The sequence below is a fragment of the Dryobates pubescens genome, chromosome 4 (assembly GCF_014839835.1).
Source record: "Dryobates pubescens isolate bDryPub1 chromosome 4, bDryPub1.pri, whole genome shotgun sequence".
Taxonomy (NCBI): domain Eukaryota; kingdom Metazoa; phylum Chordata; class Aves; order Piciformes; family Picidae; genus Dryobates; species Dryobates pubescens.
This window is the reverse complement of record NC_071615.1, coordinates 33,647,115-33,674,314: the sequence shown is the minus strand read 5'-3', so window position 1 is coordinate 33,674,314 and position 27,200 is coordinate 33,647,115. Positions and strand designations below refer to the sequence as shown.

Sequence of the window (27,200 nt, the reverse complement as noted above, 5' to 3'; positions counted from 1 at the left end):
CAGACTACGCTAAGATGTCTTCCTTTCTGCAGCACCTGTCTGTCAATGACTGATGTATCCCAAAAGGTGCTTGTTTTGCAGAGAACTCCCAAATGACAAAGTGAGAGCTGCAAGGCAGAAAGCAGGTGGCATTTGTTTCAGTATTTTTACCTACAATGGCTAATTCCATTCAGCACATCAACAGAAAATACCAACAGTAAGCAAACTGGTGAGGTTTCTTCTTACACACTTTTACCCCCCCTGCCACTATTTAAGCAGGATACCTTCTTCCATTTGTGCAGATAACAGCTGCCATCTGAAGGCCAGTCTGCAATGATGTGACACGTTCAAGTTCCTACAGAGACACAACAGGTTACACAAATATCAGAGATCATAGAATGGGCTGGGGTTGGAAGGTTCCTTAAAGATCATCCAGTTCCAAGCCCCTGCCATGGGCAAGGACACCTTCCACCAGCCCAGCTTGCTCAAAGCCCCTCCAACCTGGCCTTGAACACCTCCAGGGAGGGGGCATCCACAACCTCCCTGAACAGCCTGTTCCAGAATTTGAGAATCCTTCCAAACTAAACCTGCCCTAGAGCAACTTGAGGCCATTTCCTCTCATCTGATCACTTGGTACTAGACAAGACCAACACCCTCCCAGCTCCAACCTCCTTTCCAGGAGCTGTAGCCAGAGGTCTCCTCTCAGCCTCCTTTTGAGACTCATTAGGGCAGCTGTTCCAGTGATGTTTTGGAAGCAAGGAGAGAAGCCATGCCAACATTCTACTGCAAGCAGCTAAAGCAGTGCTTTGTTTTGCTCCTGGAGATCTTTGACATGCTGAGGCCCTATTTCCAGCTTACTCTTAGAGGTTTTCTTCTCACAACTGCCTGAGATAAGTGGCATGTTTCTGATTAAGTGCTCTTAAGAAAGGCCATTGCTGCTTTCCCTATGGAAAGAGATCTGAAACCACTCCTAAAGACAAGCACTAATAAAACTCCTCTTCAGGTCTATTACAGCCATTAGTCAATCCTATGAATCCATGTTTTCAGGAAGCCTTCTTAAAATGTCATATGACTAAAGGCCTCTAGCTCAATATGCCCTTGGTTCTTTTCATCCTATGGATACAGGCTTAGCATGCAGAGACAGCAAGTTCAAATCAGGCACTAACAAATGACTACATTTAATCCCCAGTGAAACAAGTGGAGCATCCTAACAGCACAAAATGGAGTGGTTCACTCTTAGGAAGTGACTGTTGGTTGTCTTACCTGAACATATGCAGGCTGTTTTTCAAGAATCAAATCTGCCACTTTCTTAGATACCTTAAAAAGGAGGATATTCCATGTGATACAGAGCAATTTCAATTAAGTAGGCCATCCCTATACTAAACTTCTACAACATGTTTGTGGTTCTGTATCATTTAGTTCTGTAGCTCTCAAAATGATGAATAAATGTTCCACTACTATGTAAAAATTGCTAAATGACAAGTAACTTTCATAGGAACAAGGTAAGAGAAATATCTGCAGTTCCATTTAGGAATTAGTGGGCTTACTGTAATTAATTCCTTACCTCTCTGCTTGTAAGGAACATGTCACAATAGAAAACAGAATGGTTTGGGGTTGAAGGGACCTTAAAGATCATCTATTTCCAAGCCCCTCCCATGTGCAGGGACACCTCCCCCCAGCCCAGCTTGCTCAAGGCCTCATCCAACCTGACCTGGAACATCTCCAGGGAGGGAGCATCCACAACCTCCCTGAGCAACCTGATCTAGTGTCTCCCCACCCTCACTGTAAAGAATTTCTTCACAATCTCCAGTCTAATTCTCCCCTCTTCCAGCTCAAATCCATTCCCCCTCATCCTATCACTACAAGCCCTTGAAAGAAGTCCCTTCCCAGGTTTCTTGTAGCCCTCTTCAGGTACTGGAAGGCTGCTCTGAGGTCTCCCCAGAACCTTCTTTTCTCCAGGCTGAACAGCCCCAGCTACAGTCCTCTGATCATCTTCATGATTGTTCACAATAAAAACACATCACACGCAACTAAAAGAAAGAAATGCTTCCTATCTAATGTGTCTAAGAAATCAGATCTTTTTCAGTTAGATTTCTGACCAGAATTGATGGAGGGTGCAGAGGAAAGCATTTTACTTACAGCAGCTTGCTGTTGTTTTAATTTGTCTCTGTACTCTTCCAGTTCTTGAAGACTAAGTACTGGAGGAAGCCTCTGTATGTAAACAACAAATGAAATTCAGTGAGAAATGAGAAGCTGTTGAAACATAAAAAGCAGTGTTAACTAATCAGCTCCTTCAGAGAAACATTCCTATTGCTTCTGCAATCTAAGCTGCAGAATTAATCCATTCTTTCAAATGGTGGATGAAGAAACCAGTGTTAAACAATATATTACCATCACCACATCACATCATATCATCATTACATCCAAGCTTATTTTAAGTCATATATATATGCACACAATCCCCCCAATATGTGAAATTATTGTGTCTCACTCAGTTTGCTATAAAAATACCCAAAACATAGAAAGGCTTTTTTTTGTTTCCAGCTTTTTTAGCTTTTTCAATCTAGTTTAAATTATGAACTGTCTGCTAGCACAACTGATACTAATTCTAGGAAGCCTCATTTTTTTGTTATGTTCACAGAAGCACACAATGTGAGGGGTTGAAGATTGGGTCCAACCCCACTACCAGAAGAGGATCTCCTAGGGCAGGTCACACAGGAAGGCATCCAGGCAGGTTTTGAATGTCTCCAGAGAAGGAGACTCCACAACCTCTCTGGGTAGCCTGCTCCAGGGCTCTGGCACCCTCACAGTGAAAAAGTTTTTCTTTCTGTTCCTATGACACCTCCTCTGCTCCAGCTTGCATCCATTGCCCCTTGTCTTATCATTGGACATCCCTGAACAGAGCCTGGCTCCATCCTTCTGACACTGCCCTGCACATCTTTATCAACATGAATGAGGGCACCCCTCAGGCTCCTCTGTCCCAAGCTAAAGAGCTCCAGCTCCCTCAGCCTGTCCTCAGCACTGCCTTCAGCATCTTTGTGGCTCTGCGCTGGACTCTCTCAAGTAGTTCCCTGAGGTCCTTCTTGAACTGAGGGGCCCAGAACTAGACACAATATTCCAGATGTGGCCTTACCAGGGCAGAGGACAACCCCTCCTGATCTACTATTGTCTTTTCTTTTAAGAAGTCAGCTCACCTCTAACTCATACTTCACAATATCAAATGAATCATTGGAGAAATAAACTTCTTCAATGCTGTTAATTATTTCTTGCTGAGCTTGAGGATCAGTTGGCTCTTCATGTAGTTCTCTTAGCTCCTCCTTCACAAAACAAAACAAAAATTATTCCTATGATGCAATATCACACCACAATAAGCATGTTTCACCAAAAATATGTATTTTTCAAAAGCCATTTACAACATTAGCACAAAAAAAAAGGCAATGAACAGAAACATCAGTACATTACAGCTTCTTCTGTCCACAAGACATTAAAACCTTTTCCAGGAACCAGAACTGGACCAACACCAATACTTCTGTCCACATATTTTCCTTCCTGTTCTATGGAGCTAGAAGTTTACAGGTCTAAAAGCCTGTAGCAACTATAAAAGAAATATATTTCAGAAGAGTCATTTCCTTGCAGACTCACCTGAAAGGCAGTTCAGCAAGTTTGCAATAACTTCCCCAGCTACTTCCCAAGTGAGTCACACTTGGTGTTGTTCTACACTGCCTGTAACACCAACACCAGCATTGCACTCTTGAATGAAGCATTACTAGTAGAGAGTTGGAGCAAACACCTTCTGCATTCCAGTCACTATCAAACAAAAGGTTGCAGTGAGTGAGTGAGTGAGTGAGTGAGGGTATAGTGAGGTGGGGGTTGGTCTCTTTTCTCTAGTATTATGTGATAGAATGAGAAGAAATGACCTGAAATTGTGCCAGGGATGGTTAAGGTTGGAGATCAGGAAAAATTTCTTTCCTGAAAGAGTGGTCAGAGATTGGAACAGACTGCCAAGGGAGGTGGGTGGAGGCATCATCCCTGGAGATGTTTAAGAAATGTGTGGCCATAGCACTTTGGGACATGGCTCAATGATGATGGTGGTCTTGGGTTGACAGTTGACTTGAGGTCTTTTCCAACCAAAACGATTCTATGAAAAATCTCGGGAAGCAAAGACATAGGAAAGAGTTAACTGGTAGCACTTAGTCTCTAACATAATTCAAAGCTGCAGGTCAGCGATACCCTCTGCACCTCTACCCAGAGAGCGCCAGGGGCCAAGCCGTGGCTGAATTCATTTGGACATAGCCTCCTTCTCTTTGTAATGATCCAAAAGCACACCAGGGAACATACTGCAATCTATGTCCTTCCATTCCTAGCCTGAATAACACCTATGTTAAAAGCTGAGGGCCCTGCTCAGCAGATTCGATCAGCAGCTCCATTGCAGCATCCTGCCTCCATGAAATGTTTTGGGTTGGAAGGGTCATCTAGTTCCACTCCCACTGCCATAGGCAGGGGCACCATCTATTAGACCAGGTGGTTCAAGACCTCATCCAGCCTGGCTTTAAAACACCTCCAGGGAGGGGACATCCACAACCTCTCTGGGCTACCTGTTCCACTGTCTCCCCACCCTCACTGTCAAGAATTTCTTACTAATCTCCAGTCCACATCTCCCCTAATTAAACTTATCATTAACTTACTAAAGTATTTTTTACATCTGCACACACACACTCTTTTAATTTTATCTATATAAAAATATTAATATGTATAACCACATCTGTAATCTCACCTCAACACTTTCTTTTCCCCTTCCCCCCTTTCTCTCCCCCCAGTTAATCCACAGCTAGGGAAGACAGCCAATCCCACAGGGAACTTTGTGGGATTCCCTTACCTCTCACATGAACACAGAGAACCTTCTTTTGATCTTTCCTCCTTCAGTATGTTTATACAAAGTGCTTATATAGAAGCCCTCACTCCACCAAAACAAACAAGGCACTGGGAAAATAATTCTCCTTGTGGAGAGAACAACAAACTGTGATCCATGGAAGAGATTATTAGTCACATCACCTCTTAATGCACTCCTCAAAAGCCCTCAGCTACTGTTGGGGAAACAGAAACCCACACAAACTAAGAAAGCCACACTTCTGTATCTTTACCTTCTATATGTTTACCACCACAAGCCACAAAGTCAAGTAATATATTGTGTGTGAACTGATTATCATCAAGATAAACATAATCTAATTTGAAATCAACTCATTATTAACGCCACAGACTTCAATTCCAAGTGTACAAAATTCTTCCCTCACCCTTTTGTGACAGAATCTACTAAAACCTGTTATCAGCTTGGGAAACAACAAAGCTGGCAATAAGAGAATGCTTGAAAAAGAATCACTGTTGCCCAGGGCAATCAGAGCAAGGAGAGGAGCTATCACAGTAAAAAAAAAAAGATACAAACCCCATCTGCAGACAGCTTCTTCTTTTAGAAATCCATACAGCCACAGAATGGTTTAGTTTGGAAGGGACTTAAAGGTCATCCAGTTCTAACCCCCTGTCATGGGCAGGGACACCTCCCACCAGCCCAGCTTGATCAAGGCCTCATTCAATCTGGCCCTGAACACCTCCAGGGAGGGGGCATCCACAGCCTCCCTGGGCAACCTGTTCCAGTGTCTCATCATCCTGTAAAGAATTTCTTCCTAATATTCAGTCTAAATTTGCCCTCCCTGAGCTTAAAACCACTTCCTCTCATCATATCACTTGCAGTTCAGATTTGCCTTGTCCAGATTCTATCACAGACCTCATCTATCCTACACTTTTTCCTCTGTGTGACCAAGTTGGAGGCATGAACCTGTACTGCAACAGAAGGTTCCAAGAAGTTCACTGCTCATTTGCCTTCATGTGACAAAAGTGAATTCCCTTTATGAAGCTTGCCCATTAGTAAATAATTCTTGAGGGGCATCAGCTTATATCCAGCAAAGCTGCTTGATCCTGTCATTAGAATGTAATTCTGACTTGTGACATCAGTAGGTTTCCATGGCAGTGAACATAGCTCCAGTTCAAAACAAACAACAATATCCAAGAGCTCAATGACTTCCAACTTCTGTGCAGTACTTAAACTCTTAATTTCTTCATGGTTCTCATACCATATCTCCCCCTTTCTACTCCAAAACCTTCTGCTTTCAACAAAGATTATCTGAAATCTGTGCTCACAGTGGCAGGAGGCACCTTACAGTGTCTAATCTGATGACTCATCATGTGGAAAATAAAATCCAACAATAAAGGTTTTAGCAAAGTTAAGGAGGCATGCAATATAAATCCTTTTTCCAAAATTAAAGGGCTAGAAGTGAAGTTACTGTGACAAATGGCTTGGGACAGGAGCCAAGAGTAAAACTGATCAAAACACAGTATTTTCCCTCAAGATTCTTGCGATCTAAAGCTTTTATTTAATCACAGTCATGCAACTTGAGAGATTCATTTGACAGAGCTGGTTGAAAAAGGCAAAAGTTAATGTAAGCACCTCAGAACTTTGAGAAGTAGCCATCAAAAACATTTGGGAAGGAAAAACCCTTATGGGCAAGAATTTCCTCCTAAGATCTCAGCTCAACTGAGCTGCTTCCAGTTTGAAGCCATTGCCCCTTACTCTGTCACTCCATGCCTCTGTGAAAGTACCTCTCCAGCTCTCCTGGAGGCCCCTTCAAATCCTGGAAGGCCACTAGAAATTCTTCCTGGAGCCTTCTCTTCTACAGGCTGAACAACCCCAGCTCTCTCAGCCTGTCCCCACAGAGGAGATGCTTCAGTCCCTAAATCATATTCATGGTCTCCTCTGGACCTGCCCTAACAGTTCCACGAGTCATGAAGAACATAAAGACTATTGCATGGTCAAAATATACTTAAGGCACCATAGGCAGAAGTCTAAATATCAAGACTAGAACTCTACAGGACACCCATAGAGTATTTCATTTTTAAAGGAAGGGAAAAAAACCAAAACCACCAGGCATTTTTTCCTTTTTTTTTTTTTTTTTTTTCACTTTTCCAGGAGGAAACCCAGATAACATTAAGAACAGCTTCCACTGGCTACTCTAAAGTTCCAAGAAAGAAATTTTACTACAAGTTCATTCTGAGCGAGTGAACTGTTTTGCCTACAGCTCTTAATTCTTTCATTAAAATATTTTGAAAGATTTGCAGCATGAAATAAAACTGCTGTTAAAAACTTGATATTAGAAACCCTCAAAAAACTAAAACCAAACAACTCAGTGTCATGAAAACCTAAGAATGAAGGGGATTGGAATGTAGGAACTGTGTCTCTTACCTTACAAGGAATCCGAAAGCTTTCAATAGGACTGAGGTCATGAACACTCTCCTGAGGACTTCTTAGACCCTTTAAAAGAATGTTAAGTCAGTTAAGATTGATACTTTAGCTTGCAAGCAAATTGAGCAAGTCTTACCTGGTGACCTACAAGTCACAGATTGGTTTTAGTTGGAAGAGACCTTAAAGATCATTGAGTTTCAACCCCCTGCCACAGCCAGGGTCACCTCCTCCTAGACCAGCTTGCTCAAAGCCACATCCAACCTGCCTCTGAACACTCTCAGGGCTGAAGTCTCCACAGCTTCTCCGGGCAACCTGTTATAGTGCCTCACCACCCTTATGGGAAGCATTTAAGGTCACTAAGTCCAACCATTCTCTAACTCTGCCAAGGCTGGGGCTAAACCATGTCCCTCAGCACCACATCTCTGCCTCTTTGAAACACCTCCAAAGATGGGGATTTAACCACCTCCCTAGGCAGCCTGTGTCAGGCTTTGAGAACCCTTTCAGTCAAGAAGTTCCTTCTCATATCCAGTCTAAACCTTCCCCAGCACAATTTCAGGCCATTTCCTTATGTCCTATCACTTGTTGTTAGGAAGAAGAGGCCAACCCGCAGCTGGCTTCCATCCTCCTTTCAGGTAGTTGTAGAGAGCAAAGAGCCATCTTTAACTGCAAGTCGCCCCTTATCGCACAAGATCGGTGCTGGCATCTCTGCACGCTTACATTTCTTGACTTAAAGAGAAAGCAAGGCCGGATCCATGCGCAGCAAGAGCTAAGGCAGGGACTTCCCTCTTCCCACACGCAGGGCCGAGGGCGATGCCTGAGCCCCAGAGGCCCATCAGGGTGCCCGGGCATTTGCCCCCTCGCCCCGGCACCACCCTCACCGCGGGCCCAGACACGGTGAGAGCCGGAGACGTCCCACAGCGGGACCCTTCTCCTGAACCCACCCGCTCACCTGACGGGTCATCAGCGACTTGATCTTCTGCATGATGCCACTGACACAGCCACTGCCGCCGCGAGAGCATTCAGCAGCCCCGCGCAGCCGCGGGCTCCGGCGGCTGCCCCGGCCCGCACGGGGAAGCCATGTTGGACGCCACCTGACAGAGCGCTCCCGCTGCTCGCTGGGACCGGTAGTTCTCGGGAGCCGCAGCCCAACTACAACTCCCGGCAGCACGGCCGAGCGAGCGAGCGAGCACCCAGTAACGGGGCGTGGAGAGGCGGCTCCTTCAGCCGCGGCGTGGCTGGCGGCGGCCGGCAGCTCTGCGCTGCCTCCTCGCTGCGAGGGGCGGGGGCGGCCGGGCCGGGGGAAGCGGGGTGCGGGCAGAGCCGGGGAGCTGTGAAGGGAAATGGAGCGCGGGCTGGGGGAGCCGTGAGGGGAAGCGGGGTGCGGGCAGAGCCGGGGAGCTGTGAAGGGAAATGGCGCGCGGGCTGGGGGAGCCGTGAGGGGAAGCGGGGTGCGGGCAGAGCCGGGGAGCTGTGAAGGGAAATGGAGCGCGGGCTGGGGGAGCCGTGAGGGGAAGCGGGGTGCGGGCAGAGCCGGGGAGCTGTGAAGGGAAATGGAGCGCGGGCTGGGGGAGCCGTGAGGGGAAGCGGGGTGCGGGCAGAGCCGGGGAGCTGTGAAGGGAAATGGAGCGCGGACCTTGAATGTCTCCAGATCCCAGAGCAACCTGTTCCAGTATTTCACCATTCTCACAGTGAGGAACTTCCTCCTTATGTGCAATCTGAATGTACCCTGCTCCAGTTTCAGTTTCCCCTCATCCACAGGTCCTTCCAAAGGCCTTCCCCAGCCTTCCTGTAGGTCCCCTTTAGATAACGAAATGAAGCTCTGAGGTCAGTCATCACCTCTTTGCATTCTTTAGGAAGAATTCATTACTTCTGGCTACCTTTGCCCATAGTTATTTCTGTGGAAAATATCTAACAAGTTTAGCACATGGCAAAGTTCACAGAATCACAGCGTGGTATGGGATTGGAAAGGACCTCTGGAGATCATGTAGTCCAATCCCCATGGTAAAGCAGGATCCCCACGGGATAACATTCAGGTGGGATTTTAATACTTCCAGAGATGGAGACTCCACAACCTCTGGGCACCCTGCTGTAGTGCTCTGCCAGTCTCAGTTATTTTCCTTAACACTCCTGTGTTAATTGTTAGTAATAAAATAACAAATATTTGCAGAAGTAGTGAAAGTAATTCAGATGTTACTGCTGCAAATAAAGTTGCTATAATGAACTTGCTATATTAAATGAGTGAGATGCCATTTTAGAACCATCACAAGCTACAATTCTACAGAAACATCACTTTTTCATCATCCACTTTATAGAATCATAGAATGGTTTTGCTTGGAAAAGATCTTTTAAAATCATCAAGTCCAACCATTCTCAAATTCCATCAAGTCTGGTGCTAAACCATGTCCCTCAGCACCTTGCTAAGTTATTCAGTGTTAAAAATAGCAGCATGCAAATGCTGGAAATAACAGGATGCACTCAAAAAAAAAGAAAGAAAGAAAAGGACCTTGGCTAATTAATTAATTTTATTTTCTTTGCTCACTTCTGGTATTTAAAATACCAGCACAGACTGATCCCTGTGTGAAAAACTTCTTCATTTCAGTTAGAAATTAATAGGAACCAGTATTTTATGATGTTTTGAAACCAAACCACAAGTTGATATATCTGCCCTAACGTTAAGTGGATTAAGAAGATTATAAAGAGCAGCATTCAGGAGAGTCAGGACAATGAACCCAGAAAGCCTTTGGGAATATACAAAATTCCCTCTTCACCTCCTGGCTCATGTCACATGGTGGTATTACTTCTGCTGAGATCACTGTATTGATCTTTTTATTAACCTGAAGTAAAACTCATGTTTCTTACATTGGATTGTAATGAGCTGCTAAGAGTTCTGGAAAGATCTGGACATGTTAGAACTATGAGGACAATGAAAGGACTGGAACATCTGATAAGGACAAGCTGAGAGAACTGGGGCTGTTTAGTCCAGAGAAGACTGAGAGGAGATCTTAGTAATGTTTATAAATATCTGAAGGGTGGGTATCCAGAAGAAGGGGCCAAGCTCTTTTCAGTGGTTTCCTGTGATAGGCAATGGACACAAACTGGAACCCAGGAAGTTCCACCTCAGCATGAGGGGAAAAATTCACTGTGAGAGTGCTGGAGCCCTGGAGCAGGCTGCCCAGAGAGGGTGGTCTTCTCTTGAGATTTTCAAGACCAGTCTGGACACATTCCTGTGTGACCTGCCCTAGGTGATCCTGCCTTTGTAGCGGGGTTGGACTCGGTAATCTCCAGAGGTTCCTTCCAACCTCTACCATTCTCTGACTCTCTGAGTTTGTGTTCACCACCCTTAAGTGAAAAATTAATGTTCAGCCATTTTGGTGGTGGTTTAGCAGCTGTCAGGACCCTTGCAGTGGTGGGGAGGCTACTCATTGGTGCCAGCCCCTCCTGCACAGGGTAGGACGCAGCGTAGCCTAATCTTTGTTAATCTGTAGTAGTCTGTGGAGTGAAAATTTGGTGTGTTTTTCTCTGGCTGCGCCGTTCCTGTCTATGCAAATATTTGCTGTTGCAAACTGTTACCTGTGGGAGGTTGGCTGGTTTGCTGATGATGATTAGGTTTGTACAATGAGTGACAGCCTTGGACAGAATCCAAGTCATACATTTATGCTAATATTAATTAGATCAATATAAGTTAATGGAGAATAAACTAATCAGCAGATAATTCAACAACTGCAGTAAGCAGTCTGCTCTAGCCACAGGATTTTTTGTTGGAAGCTGTGTGATAGACACTTCATGTTAGATGTTTAGAGAGGGGAAACAAAATCCGTGCCTTATGTTAAGGAAAAAAGTAGACAAAAGCTGTGGGCTTGAAAATGCTAGAGAAAAAACAAAGCAAGGCTCTCGCTGATAATATTTTTTTATGTAACAGAAAAGAAGTGGAAAAGAGCCAAAAGAAAAATCTTGTGAATGCTCCTCTGAAAAAAGCAGAACCACCTAACAGCAGAGGGTTTGCTAAAAAAGAGTAACTCAGGCTGTTAATACTTCTACAACCTGTGCATTTTTATTAATTGATTGTACTTTGTATTCTGCACCTCATTTATTACATTCTGTGTCATATTTGCTGTGGCTGCTGGGGAAGGGTTACAATAAAATCAGAGGCAATGGAGATGGGTGCTCATCTACCAGGTGCTCCACTTCCTTTGTTCCTTGTATACACATATTCAAATCACACAAGGCAGGGGACAGGATAGGGCCTGGGAACTCAGGGCTGATTTCCCTAGCAAATAAACCAGCAGCTGCAGGATCCAGCCCTGGCTTTGCACTGAGGAGAAGGCAGGATTGGTGTGGAGCAAGATGCTGTCATGGAGCCCTTTAGCCAAATTCTTTTGGGACTTGCAGTGCAAAATATATTTTCTGCTAGTAGGTAAGAAATTATATGAGTTCTGTTTGATTGCCATTGTGGAAATGTGAAGTAGTTTTAGAGCTCTAAATGTGAAGATATTTCTGTTGTACTGTCAGATGTTTTCTCCTCAGGTAGCCTGAAAGCTTTTAATCAGGTAATATCACCCTGGGTTAGGAGTGGAACTACAAACATTTAGCAACAGGCAAAATTTAGTGCTCTACATAATTTGTAACTAAACCCTGGGTTGATAGCATATTTAGTGTCACATTTTCTGAAGTGATGTACACTTTGAACATTCTTAAGTAAAGCTGAGCAGATTCTGGACAAAGGTTTATTTAGCAGCTGTGACACATCTCTCTAAAAATCCATCGCTTTCAGACAGCCTTGCTGCATTATTTGTCACTTTATTGTGATGCCTGACAATTAACAGATAACATTTATATGTAATATTTAAATATGCTTGTTATTAAAACTAACTTAAGCTTTCAATCAACTGGAGAATGTCTTCCCATTAACAGCACATGTGCTTGGCATTACTTGTTATCAGAAATATGCATTTGTTAACCATGCATCTGATAAAAAATAGATGTTCTGGATGCATTGGCAGGAATATTCTGTGCTAGAGTTAGACGAACTTCTGATTCTACAAACTCTGCTTGTTCACTTTTCCTGTATTGATTTGGGTTTGTATCAACACAGGGAATAGATTTTAATGCCAATGTAGTGCATCTTCTACTCATCCACGTGTAAGAAGACTTTTTCTTTTATCTCATTTGAGAACTTCAGATGCTGTCACGTAGTTTCCTTGATGTGAAGCTAAATGCTTTGTCAAGAGTTAGTTTTGTCTTCATACCATTTTCAGTTTTATAGGAAGTTTATCAGATTACTTCTTTAAAATGAAATCACTCTTTGATTAGAAAAAACATACAGTGAATATTCCCTTGATCTAATTTCAGCTTTCATAGCATGCTTGTGGTTGGAAAAAACCTTTAAGATGATCAACTCCAACCACTCTCTCTCTCTAAACCATGTCCTTCAGCACCACATCTAATTTTGTTCAACATTTTTCATTAAAACCCTGCAGGAGATACTGGTGTGCAAGCAGAGAGCTTTACTGTGCACAATCACTCACCAGGAAGTCTCCTGAGACTCTTGCTCGGAGACATTTCCTAGAATGGGAAATGTGCAGCTTGAACTTTCTATCATGACAAGAATGGGATGCACTGGGGTATGACATGAAGCCCACTGAAGATACTAACCGCAGAGACAAGAATCAGGTCAAATGACGAAGCTCTGTGGCACTTGTTCTTAGGCACAAACCCTCAAATAGGGAAGAGTATGACAGTCTCTGCTGCTCTAACTCCAGGAATGAGGAATCACAGGTTTTCTGGTCCATTATAGATCTTTCTTTTTTTCATAACTGAACCTATTTGCTGTAAGTGTCAAAACTGTTATCAGTGATCTAATGACATTTTACTCCAAGTTCAGGGGGTTTAGGGAGCAGAAAAGCTAAATGAACACATGGGTGAAAAGCAGTTGAGAATCCATACTTTGACAAGGAGATGTGCATGCTAAACCCAGACGGTGACAAAACCTCGCTGAACAGGTTTCAGTTTATGCCATAAACTCCAAAGTTATGTCAGAGTTTTTTCTTTAAACTAAAGCTGCAGCCCTTGTTTTATGTCAACAACAACTCTGTTGTTCTTGCTAATACTGGTGATGATAGCAAAGTGAGCTGTAAGCAAAGCACAGATCACTGGAGGTCGTTTTAGTGGAACCCTTATGGTCATTATATTTTAAAAAATGGTTTGGGGAAATCCATTCTCTTGGAAAAGTGTGTATTTTATTTAGAAAGCTATAGAGATAAGTTTAAATTACATGGAAGTTGTGCCTGATGAGAATGAAGTAAAAGTTTGGCACATTGATTTGATTTCACCATTAACAATAATTCAAGGATTATTCATAACAGTCTTCAGTTTTAATTAAAAAATCAAAATTAGTCTCATAGAAAAGAACAGGACAAGGGGTAATTACTTCAAACTGGCAGAAGCTGGACTGAGATGATACATTAGGAAGCAATTCTTGCCCATGAGGGTGGTGAGGCACTGGAAAAAGTTGCACAGAGCAGTTGTGGAGGCTCCAAGCCTGGCAGTGTTCAAAGGCAAGTTGGCTGAGGCCTTGAGCAAGCTGGGCTAGTAGGAGGTGTCCTTGCCCATGGCAGGGGGGATTGGAAGCAGGTGATCTCTAAGGTCCCTTCCAACCTAAACCACTCTATGATTCCATGATTTAGGGTGGAAAAGATCCTTAAGATCATAGCAGTATCATAGTATCAGTCAGGGTTGGAAGGGACCACAAGGATCATCTAGTTCCAACCCCCCTGCCATGGGCAGGGACACCCCACACTAGATCAGGCTGGCCAGAGCCTCGTCCAGCCTGGTCTTAAACAACTCCAGGGACGGCGCCCCAACCACCTCCCTGGACAACCCATTCCAGGGCTTCACCACTGTCATGGTGAAGAACTTCCTCCTCACATCTAGCCTGAATCTCCCCACCTCCAGCTTCATTCCATTCCCCCTAGTCCTATCACTACCTGATATCCTGAGAAGTCCCTCCCCAGCCTTCTTGGAGGCCCCCTTCAGATACTGGAAGGCTACAATTAGGTCACCTCGGAGCCTTCTCTTCTCCAGGCTGAACAGCCCCAAAGATCATCATTTCCACCTGTAATCTGACACTGCCAAGTCCACCACTAAACCATGTCTCTAAATACCACATCTACACACCTTTAAAATACCTCCAGCGATCTTACAGAACAAGTGTCAGCTCTAGCTCAGAGGTTTTTTTCTTTGTGAGAATTTCTCACAATTTGATTTTCATAGTGTTTCCATTTATGGCTTGGTTTTGACAGTTTTTTTCTTCTTCCATTTTTTCTGCAGGTATTTGTTCTGCCTTAAAGCTGACAGTGCCATCTCATACCATCCATGGTATTGAGGGACAGCCACTGCATCTTACCGTTGACTACAATTTCAACACTACAGCGTCAGAAATCCAGATAATTTGGCTTTTTGAGAGGCCTCAAAGTAATCCAAAATACCTGCTTGGCTCTGTGAATCAAACAGTAGTTCCAGACTTGGAATATCAGCACAAATTTACCCTCATACCTCCAAGTGCATCTTTGACAATCAACCCATTGCATACCAGCGATGAGGGCAATTACATTGTCAAAGTCAATGTCCGTGGAAATGGAACGACAACTGCCAGTCAAAAGATTCAAGTTGCTGTTGATGGTGAGTTGGTAAAATGGAGGATCTTCATTTTGAAAATAAAATGGCAAGAGTTTTGAAGTGCTGTCTGGCTTCACTTTCTTTTCAAACTGGAAGAAACTGAAGTGAGATGAGACATTTGGAAGCAATTATTCCCCATGAGGGTGGTGAGACACTGGAACAGGTTGCTCAGAGAGGTTGTGGAGGCTTCAAGTCTGGTCATGTTCAAAGGCAGGCTGGGGCCTTGAGCAAGCTGGTCTAGTAGGAGGTGTCCTTGCCTATGGTAGAGGGTTGGAAGCAGATGATCTTGAAGGTCCCTTTCAGCCCATACCATTTTAAGATTCTATGTTTTCCCTGGCCACAGGGCTTTCCTTTTTTTCAACCTTTATCCATATTTAATAAATTAAGTTTGAAATCTGAGTACTTTCCAGAGAGGTTGATGGCTGCTATTTGAATCATGTGGCAATGAACATATCTGTCACAGAAATATGGTGCTGAGGCATATGATTTAGCACCAGACTTGACAGAGTTAGAGAATGGTTGGACTTGATAATCTTAAAGGGCTTTTCCAACCAAAACCATTCTATGAAGACTGTAATACATCAGTTCATCACTCTAATAACTCTTTGTATGTCTTTATTTTTCAGTTCCTGTCACAAAGCCAGCTGTACATACAGAACCATCTTCAGGGGTGGTGGAGTTTGTAGGCAATATTACACTGAAATGTACTGTGGAGAAAGGAACGAGAGTAGTTTACCAGTGGATGAAAAATGGGAAGCCTCTCCATGCCGGTCCTAATTATACTTTTTCATCAAACAATGCAACAGTTCTGATTGTTCCTGTGGTAAAAGAAGACATTGGGAACTACAGCTGTCTTGTATCTAACCCTGTCAGTGCAATGGAAAGTGAGATAATTGCACCAACCATATATTGTGAGTATATGAAATATTCATAATTAGCTTTGTTTAAAGGGTCTGTCTGGAAGAAGTCCCTCTAACAATGACAGGAGACAGAACTGTTGAGTTAACACTAGATAAGAGCTTGGTTCAAAATGAGCTGGTTTCTAACAGCTGTAACTTACAGCAGTGTAATAAAAAATTACTCAGAGTTACGTAGTTAGGAAGATGAGTCTGAACTGCAGAATTCAAATAGGAACGTCACAATTTCCACACTACAGGCATCTTCCTCCTGGGCTGCACCAAAAGCAGTGTGGCCAGCAAATGGAGAGAGGTGAATTTGCCCCTCTGCTCTGGTAAGGCCTCACCTGGAGTGCTGTGTGGAGGGCCCTCAACACAGGAAGGACATGAACCTGATAGAGAGGGTCCAGAGGAGGGCCCCAGAAATAACCACAGGGCTGGAACACCTCTCCTACAAAGACAGGCTGAGAGAATAATTCAGCCTGGAGAAGAGAAGGCTCCAGGGATACCTTATAGTGGCCTTACAGTAGCTGAATGGGGCCTTTAAGAAGGTTAGGGAGGCACTGTTTACAAGAGTGAGCAACACCAGGCCAAGGGGCAATGGCTTTTAATTAGAGCAGGGTAGATTTAGATTGGACATTAGGAAGAATTTCTTTACTATGAGGGTGGTGGAACACTGGAACAGGTTGCCCGTTGAGGTAGGAGACCACATATCCCTGAAGACATTCAAAGTTAGGCTTGATGGGGCTCTGAGCAACCTAATCTAGTTGGGGATGTCCCTGATTCCTGCAGGTAGGTTGGACTAGATGACCTATAGAGCTCCCTTCCAACCCAGTGCATTCTATGATTTTGTATGACTCAAAGAGAAAAAATAATCAGATGGGTATACATTAAAATATTGTTTAAAATAGAGGAGAAGACCCCCCAGTCTGGTTTAGGTAAGTCAGAAGTGAAAGGAGTCTTTGCTTTCCACATCAAGTGGGAAATGTGAGGGAGCAAGAAGAGTTGCACAAAGACCAGCAGCAGCTGGCAGCGGACCCAAGCAAGCCACATTGACTGGAAATGATAGTGGAGGGAAACTAACTGGGAGCATAGATTGTGTTCATGAATGAAACAAGCTGGAGGAAACAAAAGATTGGTTTAGTCAACATTTGACAATTCTACCTTAAATCTTAGAAAGAACATTTGCATTTTGTTCCTTATCCTTCCTGCAACATCAGCTCCCAGTGCCTCCAAGATCTGCAAGCAGCACATGTTACATACATGACCTTGGCAGGGTCTGATCCTCTTATTCCTGGGGGTAGAAGTGTCCTTTTCAGACAGGTTAGGATCTCCTTTGCCACCAGTCCTGTTCAGGCATAACCAGTGCAAGGACTGGAACTGGATTCCTGTCCAGCCAAGGGCTGGTACTTGCTCTTGCTTTCCTGGGCTCTGTAATCTAGCAGTTGGTAGCCAGCCCATGTCCTAGACCTCGTATGATTGCACTACCAGCACATTCAGAACCTACGTCTTATTTTCCTCCTCCTTCCATCTCTGAGTACAGAATCATAGAGTTGTTCCAAATGGAAAAGAACTTTAAGCTCATCAGGCCCTACCATTATATAACTGGTGATGAAACACTAGAACAGGTTGCCTAGAAAGATTGTGGATACCCCATCTCTAGAGACATTCAAGGTCAGATTGGATGGGGTATTAAGCAACCTGATCCAGTTAAACATGTCCCTGCTCACTGCAGAGGCTGGACTAGATGACTTTAAAATATTCTATGATTCTATGATTCCCTGAGCTGTCCAAAGTCACATCATTTGGTCCGCCCTCTGCCTGCAGGGATAGTTTGTCTCCTGGCTCCCACTTGCCAATAACAATCCAGAGCAGGTCCCAGGATTTCTGTGTGCCATATGTCAGTGCTGCAAGGGAGTTGCTAGAGGTGATAAAGAAAAGGTTACTCAGAGCAAATACCTGCCATCTGCTTGGAAACTGTTACAGCCTCCTGGAGATAGGAGCAATTGGAAATATTCCCACAGAGCAGTAAATTGTTGCTCAGAACAGGTGATTTATTACTTTACAAGTCATTTAGTTAACTGGCTTCACTGAGACGAGAGGCAGGCTCCTGTATGAGAACAATACTGGAAAGAAGAAGTAGAGTGGAGGGATCCATGAAGATTATCATGATGGAGGTTTTTTGCTGACAATCAAATGTGGTTTTTTCTTCATTTCTTATTAATATTACCCTGCTTGTCCATTCCCTGTGATAATGCACCCCAGAATGTGGCTGTTGCAGTGGTGTGACACAGAAACCAATTATTTCAAGACTGTCAAGATACTGTCATGGAGGCTGCAGCAGAAACTATTGTACTGTGGTGATGGAGTTGAGTTTAAAAGTCTAAGTGGGATCATAGAATCATAGAATGCATTGGGTTGGAAGGGGCCTCTAAAGGTCTGCAGTACGCAGGGACATCCCCAACTCGATCAGGTTGCTCAGAGACTCATCAAGCCTGACCTTGAATATCTCCAAGGATGGGGCCACCTCCCTGGGCAACCTGTTGCAATATTCCACCACCTACTCCTTCATGGCTTTTTCCAGTTGCTTCCAGTTTTCTTTCTTTTTCTCATACTGGACAATGCACAGGGCCGTGCTTTTTCCCTAAACAGCGATTAGATCAGCATTGGGTGGGGGACAGTCTGAGATAAACCCAGATAAACCTCCACAAACTTTGCAAACCATTCAACTGAAAGCCTTGTAATTGAAATTACTGACCCAATGCCAGCATTCTAATGGCTAGTCAACCTTCAAAAATCTGAGTCTAGGGATATGCTTCTCTTTCAAGTTATATTAATATATCCTTTGATATTTTTTCTGCTGTTTTTGCTGGTTTTGTTTGCAGATGGACCTTATGGACTTAGAGTTAAGTCAGATAAAGGTGTGAACATAGGGGCAGTCTTTACAGTGGACATGGGGGAAGTTATACTGTTTGACTGCTCAGCGGATTCAAACCCACCAAACACTTACTCCTGGATTCAAAGGGCTGACAACACCACTCATGTCGTCAAATATGGGCCCCACCTGGAAGTTGTGTGTGATGAAGTGGCCCAGAAGACAATCGATTACATTTGTCGTGCTTTCAACAATGTGACAGGAAAGCGAGATGAAACTCACTTCACAGTGGTCGTTACCTCTGTAGGTAAGGACACGAAGTCATTCCTGTATTGAGTGAGCAGGGTGTCAGCTCCAGGAGAAGAAATAATTCTTACAAAGAAAATATGTATCAGAAGTGAAGTCCTGCTAATAACGTGTTAAAGGGCATTTTGGACATGTGGTGGAATCCAGGTTTTATTTGCAGTGAGACAAGACTGTCATTAAGAAAAGACACAGAAGTGTGGTGCTGAGGAACGTGATTTAGCACCAAGCTTGGTAGAGTTAGGTTGGGCTCAGTATTTGAATATTTGTAGTACTGCATCTAGTTCTGGGGACCCTACACAAAAGGACATCAAAATGTTGGAGAGTGTCAGAGAAGGCCATGAAGATGACTGGGGGGCTGGAGGACCTCCCCTGTGAGGGCAGGCTTTGGACTGTTCAGCCTGGAGAAGAGAAGGCTCCAGGGAGACCTTGGAGGAGCCATCCAGTACCTGAAAGGGGCTACAGGAGAGCTGAGGAGGGACTTTTTACAAGGGATGGTAGTGATAGGATGAAGGGCAATGGCTTTAAGCTGCAAGAGGGGAGATTGAGACTGGACACTAGGAAGAAATTCTTTCCAGTGAGGGTGGTGAGACACTGGAACAGGCTGCCCAGAGGATACTCCACAACCTCTCTGGGCAGCCTGCTCTAGGGCTGTGTCACCCGCACAGTGAAAACGTTTGCCCTTCTGTTCCCATGGCACCTCCTCTGCTCCAGCCTGTACCCATTGCCCCTTGTCCTATCACTGGACATCCCTGAGCAGAGCCTGGTTCCTGCCCTTCACATCTTTATAAACATGAATGGGGTCACCCTTCATGCTCCTCTGTTCCAAGTTAAAGATACCCATCTCCCTCAGCCTTTCCTCACAAGGGAGATGTTCCACTCCTTGACCTTCAATTAGCTCTAGATACTACCAATTTATTCTGGACTAATTTCTAATACAAAAAGCATTGGTCTTCTAGTTCAGGAGATTTTGCTGGGGGGTGGGGAGTAAATAAATTACCAGTTATGGGGGGAAAATAAAGTAATCAAATATTAGCAATTCCCAAGAACCAAAATTTTGTATCTCTTTTGTATCTCTCTGCTTCAGGTGAATTTCCAAAGATTTATTGTTTAGTGTCAGCACAGAATAGAGATCAAGAGGTTAACTTACAATACTCATCTTCTTTGTCACAGGACTGGAAAAGCTGGCCCAGAAGGGAAAATCTTTGTCATCTCTTGCTGTAATAACAGGAATTTCATTATTTCTGATCCTAGCTATGGCATTTTTATTCATATGGAAAAGGTATCGGCCACATAAAGGTAGGTAAAAGTTAAGCACACCCCAGCTCTTCTTTTTGACCATCAGAGCAGAAAGAATGATTTGTCTTTTTTTTTTTTTTTTTCAATTCTTTTCAGTGATACAACAGAAGCTGCAGAGCAGGTATAAAAATAAATCACTCTAAGTCTTGAAGCCCTTCCCATGAAGAGAACCACATTTTATCATTAATTTTCTTTTCTTGGCTTACAACATCAAAGTGACAAACATGTTTCTATTTCCTAGGCCAGAGGCTGATTACAGGAAGGCACAAACATTTTCAGGTAATGCTAATGAAAGCAATTCAGAAGCTGAAGAAGGTAAGCAATACTTCAGCACAGAGGGTCCTTTACTCCAGCAAGTGGTATCAGAAGAGATGATCTCATCAGGTCCAAATCTGTGTCCAAAGACAAACCAAAACTGCAAAAAGAAAGAAGGAAAGGGAGGGAAGAGTGTTGTTCACTTGGGTCACAGACCTACCTCTACATTAGCTTACTTAAGATAAAGCCAAACTGACAACAGCTCAGCAGGGGTTTAGCTCATGGTTGGAGTGTGCACCTTCTTGGCTTGGATTCTGGCTGCTAATTCCAGGTAGCATCACCTGCATTCTGCTCTTCTCACCTCTATGAAATGAATCAGTGTTACTACAGGATAGCAGTGAGAGGTGACACACCGTGGCAGGATCACACTTCTGTATGTTGATAGCACCAATCAGTAACAAAAGTGTGAGATGTTAATAGGACATTACAGACATTTTAACCTCCACCACATTCTGTACCACCTTTCTCTGTGCCATCAGTACCCAGTGTGCTTTTGTCACTGCTCCTTTTCCCTCTACAATTCTTCCCACATCATCTTGGTGAGAAGAGTGGCCATCCTTTGAAAAGACAGCAGTTTTATTCCCATCCCTTTCTAGCAGAGCATCAGAGCAAGCCATGAGCTGCTACATGTGAGAGAACAGAGAATTATATCAAGATGAATAATGTAGGAAAATCACTTCAGCTCAGAGGGTCCTTCACCCCAGCAAGTGGTATTGGAGCAGAGCATCTCAGCACTGTCTCTTGTGCTGTAGCCTTTGCTGTGGAGTAATGCCCAAAGGACAAGCAAGAGTCCTGGACAGTGGGAGGGTAGAGAAGGAGACTCCCACTCTAAACTACAAGTTGCATCTCAAGTTCTTGACACAATCTGCCAACTGGTTTATTATAACTGGCACTTCTTAGTGTTGTGTTCCCTTTCTTTATTCTCAGCAGTATAAAAAAGCTTCAGGTGATGCTGCCTCACTACAATGCAGTTGTGCTGGGCATATGCTGGGCTTCCATTTCCTATGTCTCAACCAGCAAAGAGGGTCTCCATGGCTCTACCAAAACTGTCACTGGGTTAGCAAGAAATTTTGAACTTGGTGGAAGGTGTTGGAAGTAGCCAAGCACTGAGAAACTTTTCCTGCCTTGCACAACACCAGCTTGGGAGTTTGGCAGGAAAGTGGTTCAAAGCTGATCAACCAAGCAATATTCAGTTGTCTTAAAAACTGGGCCAAACTACTTTGTCAGTCATTATTATTCAGCTTGTAATTGCACCTCAATACCTTTCTCATGTTTGTCCCTTCTCCCTGTAGGACACGAAAGTGCTCTGGATGATTTTGGGATATATGAATTTGTCGCTATTCCTGATCTTGCTGGTGGTCCCAGGGTATGTGATTTCACATCATCAATTGATGGTATCTCCTCTATTTCTTGAGGTACCCTAAATATCTGTACTGAGACCCTTCTGTCAGTTTGCTCCTGTTGCTGTTTACAGCTGCCTCTATGACACCATACTCATGGCTGTTGTTCACCAGGACTTGTGTCAATATGGAGCAGTAAAGACCTAATCAAGCTCTGAAGACACCAATCTTAGTTCAGCACTCCATATTCAAAGAATAGTGGTAGTGTTGGGTAGATGAGTAGCACTGAACTACTTGTGTCACACAAGCAAATTATTTATTGTGGCCCTTGGCCCTAATATTGCTGCTCATGCAACACAACTTTGGCAGCACAGACAAGCCTCAGAGGGAAACCTAAATTCATCATTGTAAAGAATTATTATATCTTCATGTGTTGCAAAGGAGGACTTAAGCACAGGAATTCTCCTAGCAGAAAAAATTCTACTATATCTACCAAGTACCAAGTCCCTTCATCACCCTCATAGCCTCCATTGGACTCCTAGTTTATCCCTGTCCCTCTTGAACTGGAGCCCAGAACTGGACATGATACTCCACGTGTGGTCTCACTAAGGCAGGGTAGAAGAGAGGACAACCTCCCTTGCTGGTCACACTGTTCTAAATACACCCCATGATATCATTGGCCTTGTTGGCCACAAGGGCACATTGCTGCAGGACATAAGCAGGACTCCAAGATCCTTTTCCAGCCACTCATCTGTACTCGTGCATGGTGTTGTTCCTCCCCAGGTGCAGGGCCCTACACTTACTCTTGTTGAAACTCGTTAGGTACTCCTTTGCCGAGATCTCTAGTCTGTCCAGAAGACAACCTGTTAAACCCACACACAAATCACTGAGAGAAAGAGTCCCCAAAAGGAGAGGTTACATTCTCAGCTTCATTTCTGTTGAATCCTTTCCCAATTGTACTTACAATAGAAATACTCTTTGCATCTTTTAGGTTTCAAGTCAGTCTGCTTCTGGCTCTGACTTTGGCCCAAGCCAGGATGTTTTTACTACAATTTATGAAGTTATTCATCATATTCCTGAGCAACCACAACAAGACCATCAACAGTAAGTCAAAGGCTGTGTACTCTCACATAGGAACTCAAGGAAACTTTTGCATCCAGGATAATTTACATTTGGGAACGGATGTTTGATTCCAGTGAATCACAGAGCACAGAATCGCCTGGTTGGAAGAGACCTTAAGATCATGGAGTCCAACTATAATCTACCATGTCCCTGTACACAACTCTCAGACCATGTCCCTAAAGCTCCTCATCCAAACAATTTTTAAAAACCTCTAGGGATGGTGACTCCACCACTTCCCTGGGCAGCCTCCTCCAAAGCCAGATGACCCTTTTGGTGAGGAAATTTTTCCTAATATCCAACCTGAACACCCCCCAGTACAACTTGAGGCCATTTCCTCTCATCCTATCACTTGTTACCTGGGTGAAGAGGTAGTTGTAGAGGAAGAAAAAACAGGGATAAAGCTGCATCACTCTCTCCACCCATTCCCACCCAGCCCCTCACTTTTCCTCAAGACTCCAGCCTGTTACTCCATCATGCCAGTTTTGTCTAAAGAGGGAAAACAAAAGCTAAGATCTTCTAACATGATTTCAATGGAAAATTCCTCAAAGTTTTAAGAAGGTGGCTACAGTTTCATGGCACTGAGACACTAGTACTTCCCACTGAGCAGTCTGGGTGCTCCAAATTGCCCATCTTCTAATTAATTATTTTTTCTTCTTTTAAATGAATGGTTTCTTGAAAAACATGGTGTTTTCCATTCCTTACACCTTTTTTTATGCCCCTTATTTATGAATACAAAAGACAAAGGGGCAGCTTAAAAATGACATTGTATGTTTTACTAAAATTATGGATGGGAGACTCTCAAGGGTTAGGGCTGAGATGGTCAATAAATGAGTGGCAGACGCCTTCTACAAACCCCTCTGCCTTCCCAAAGGGAAGAGAAAGGGAATAAGGGAAAGAGACTGATGGGTTGGGAAAGAAAATTAAAACTGCTTTAGTTAAAATAATCATAACAAAATGGAATAGATACAAAGCAACATCTGATGGCAGTTGGTCACCATCACCCCTGATGCTGTGGCCAAAGTCCCAAACTGGACTCAGCAGCAGATGGGAATTGGATTCAGAAGCTGGATTCAGGAACTCATGGATTGGGATCAGAGGCAGAATGGACAGAGTCCTCCTTGGACACCAGCCATGAAAGAAGAGGCTTGACCTTGGTGATCCCTCAGCTTTATACCAAATGTGACATCCTTGTTGGTCAGTTTAGGGTCCCCTGAGCTGTCCTCTCCTCCTCATCGGTGCCACCTCTGACTCACTGCACCCCCAACACCACACACAAGATTTAGCAGTGACCTTGTTCTGCACCCCAATCCTTGGTGCTAACCAACCATCAGCACTTTCACTGCCAGAAGCAGCCACTGGCTGTGCAAACTCCCCTGAGCTGCACAAAGTGCCTCAGTGAGCAGAGACTGAGCTGGGAAGTCACATCATTGACCAGAATTAGTCCTGGTTCAACTCAGCCAGGAGAGAGGCATGGGAGAAGTCAGGTCCAAGATGCCTTCCACTCTTGTTTTATTTACAAAATGGCAAAAAAATGTGTATGGGAGTTTTTCACTGGGTTGGCTTTTACAGAAGGTCTCCATACTGGTGTGAAAAGTAATCAATGCAAAATCTCAAGACTGCAAAACACATTTGGGGTTTAATAGAAAGTCATTTTTTAAACTATTTTAATGTACCAATTTCATCTTGCAAACCCAGAAAGTGCTCTACTAGGCAGTTACAGTTTAGAAGTGTACATATGTATAATAGTGTAAATGTGTTTTCATTAAATTCTCTTCTCCCTTTGCATTTGTACTGGTTTTCTGTTTGCCACCAAAGAGCCTGTTTCTCACTGAATAGAAGAGCAAGTCAGTATCCAAGTAATTTCTGCAAGCTGCAGGATGTTCAGGACATTTATACACCAAACTTCTAATTCTCCACTGCAAATGAAACCAATCTTACTGTGGTTAAACAGACAGGAGGCTACAAGTCCTTCGTCAAATAGAGGAGTCCTCTTCCAAAAGCTACTCTTAGCAAGTATCCTATCTTATTTAAAACATCTCTGTGCCTCCTCCTTTCAAAGATGAGGAAACCCAACATATTCTCCTCTCTTGGTGATGAAAAAAAGGGGAAAGGACCATTTCAGTGTTGTGTGTGAGGAAAAGAGGGCTTGGCACCTCACAGAGGCAGCCGGTGCTGCCCACCTTGGAGAGAAGTGCTGGGGTGATCTCAAAGATAATGTAGTCACCAGATTTGTTCCCTAAGAAACTCTGGCATGAAGGCATCAGGCAGAAGCTATGAGTGGACAACTTTGAGCAGAACTCTGAAGTACTGAAGTTGTCCTGAAGGATCAAGAATTTCAGGGGCCATCCTCACAAATGCCTCTCATCATTCATAGAATCACAGGATTGTTTCAGTTGAAAAAGCCCTCTAAGATCATCGAGTTAAACCATCAACCCAACACCACCATGGCCATTAAACCATGTCCCAAAGAGCCATGTCCACATGTTTCTGGAACACCCCTCCTTGAGCAGCCTGTTCCAGTGCCTGACCACTCTTGCACAAATTTTTTTCCTGATGTCCAATCTAAACCTCCCCTGGAGCAACTTGAGGCCAATTCTTGTTCTATCACCTGGTACTAAGGAGAAGAGACACCCCCCACCCACACCTCACTCCACTCTCTTTTCAGGGAGTTGTAGAGAGCAATGAGGTCTCCCCTCCGCCACCTCTTCTCTAGGCTGAACAACCCCAGTTTCCCCAGCCATTTCTCATAAGATTCTCCAGACCCTTCAGCAGCTTCATTGCCTTAAGCTGACTGTTGTCAAAGCTGGCTTCATGTGTGTATTTCAAACTGGGACTGTCATTTGGGATGCGCAGTGCTGGATTTTCGCTCTCTTTCCTCCTGTTCTTGCAGGAGTGGAAATTTGAATAGCTGTGAAATGAGCAGGCAGGTTTCTGAAGTGCTCAACACCATTTCCCATCTTACCACATGATGACACTGCAGGGCCACAGGACAAAAATACAGGTGGATTTAGAGAACTGCTTCTTTATCTCTTGAGCCTCTATTTCAAACTGCCAGGAGCCTTCATTGTTCTCAGTATGTTTGTGACAAACAACAATAAATCAGTTCAATATCAGTTCCATTCCTCATTCTTTGAAGCTCGCTATAGGCATTTTTGGCCTGTGCCCAAGTGCATTATATGACCACTGCTAATGTGGGAAATCCTTCATCTTACACATTCTTACAGCTTGTGAATCATAGAGCCATAGAATGGTGTGGGTTTGACCTTCAAGATCATCCAGTTCCAACCCCTGTGTCATGGGCAGGGACACCTTCCTCTCGCCCAGCTTGCTCAAGGCCCCATCCAACCTGGCCTTGAATACCTCCAGGGAGGGGACACCCACAACCTCCCTGGGCAGCCTATTTCAGTGTCTTTCTTACACTTCAAATAATTTCTTTGTAATATCCCATCTAAATCTCTTCTCTTCCAACTCAAAGCTAGTGCCCCTTGTCCTATCACTACAAGCCCCTCCCCACCTTCTTTGTAGCCCTCTTCAGGTATCGGAAGGCTGCTCTAAGGTCTCCCTGGAATACCTGAAAGATGGAGCCAGACTCTTTCCAGTGGTGCCCAGTGACAGGACAGGAGGCAATGGGCACAAACTGGAAGACAACAAATTCTGTATGAATATAAGAAAGATCTTTTTTTCCTGTCAAGGAGGTCACACACTGGAACTGCCTGCCCAGAGAGACTGTAGAACCTCCATCCCTGGAGATACTGTAAACTCAACTGGATGCAGGCCCAAGCAACCCACTGTAGCTGACCTCTGTTACGAGAATTCACAACTGGACCATGCTGACTAAAGACAGAGGCTTGGAATTGCAAGAGTAATTCTTTTATTGATGGGCAGGAGGTGTCCCTCAAACTGGGATGCCTCAGATGTAGCTTCACAAATGTTTGAAGCTTTCTGCTGCAACACAGCAGGACTAATTGCTACTGATCAAACACACACTGCCATTTACTAATCAGAAAACAACTCTGCAAAGCATCTGCATTTCTGTGGTGTCATCATGCACCTGCTCCTCTGCTGATCAGATGGCCCTGGAGATGGTCTTGCTGTGGTTATCTATG

General features: G+C 44.0%; 2 protein-coding genes across 3 annotated transcripts in view; one reads left to right on the top strand and one right to left on the bottom strand.

Annotated features, from left to right (window-relative positions):
* The window catches only part of VPS50 (VPS50 subunit of EARP/GARPII complex), a 49,524-nt gene extending 41,174 nt beyond the window's left edge, over positions 1 to 8,350 (bottom strand). For both annotated transcript variants that reach the window (XM_054161080.1, XM_009907435.2), the window contains exons 1-6: positions 8,220 to 8,350; positions 7,271 to 7,339; positions 3,174 to 3,296; positions 2,119 to 2,190; positions 1,243 to 1,296; positions 264 to 334 (exon numbers count right to left, since the gene is read on the bottom strand). In XM_054161080.1, the coding sequence (XP_054017055.1) occupies positions 264 to 334; positions 1,243 to 1,296; positions 2,119 to 2,190; positions 3,174 to 3,296; positions 7,271 to 7,339; positions 8,220 to 8,252 (422 nt within the window). In that variant the 5' untranslated portion in view covers positions 8,253 to 8,350. The remainder of the gene's footprint in view (positions 1 to 263; positions 335 to 1,242; positions 1,297 to 2,118; positions 2,191 to 3,173; positions 3,297 to 7,270; positions 7,340 to 8,219) is intronic.
* A 3,264-nt stretch (positions 8,351 to 11,614) lies between these two features.
* Positions 11,615 to 23,080, top strand: HEPACAM2 (HEPACAM family member 2). The gene is made up of 9 exons (XM_054161385.1): positions 11,615 to 11,684; positions 14,597 to 14,947; positions 15,571 to 15,855; positions 18,726 to 19,022; positions 20,192 to 20,317; positions 20,414 to 20,438; positions 20,559 to 20,596; positions 21,925 to 21,998; positions 22,964 to 23,080. Exons 1-9 carry the CDS (start codon positions 11,615 to 11,617, stop codon positions 23,078 to 23,080), a joined length of 1,383 nt encoding a protein of 460 aa, XP_054017360.1.
* The last annotated feature ends 4,120 nt before the right edge of the window (positions 23,081 to 27,200 follow it).

Bases quoted from the DNA above. Each gene is read 5' to 3' on its own strand.
- HEPACAM2 (XM_054161385.1), top strand. From the start codon at position 11,615: ATGCTGTCATGGAGCCCTTTAGCCAAATTCTTTTGGGACTTGCAGTGC. The intron at 14,948-15,570 runs GTGAGTTGGTAA...TTTATTTTTCAG, and splicing joins GATTCAAGTTGCTGTTGATG to TTCCTGTCACAAAGCCAGCT. The intron at 21,999-22,963 runs GTATGTGATTTC...TGCATCTTTTAG, and splicing joins ATCTTGCTGGTGGTCCCAGG to GTTTCAAGTCAGTCTGCTTC.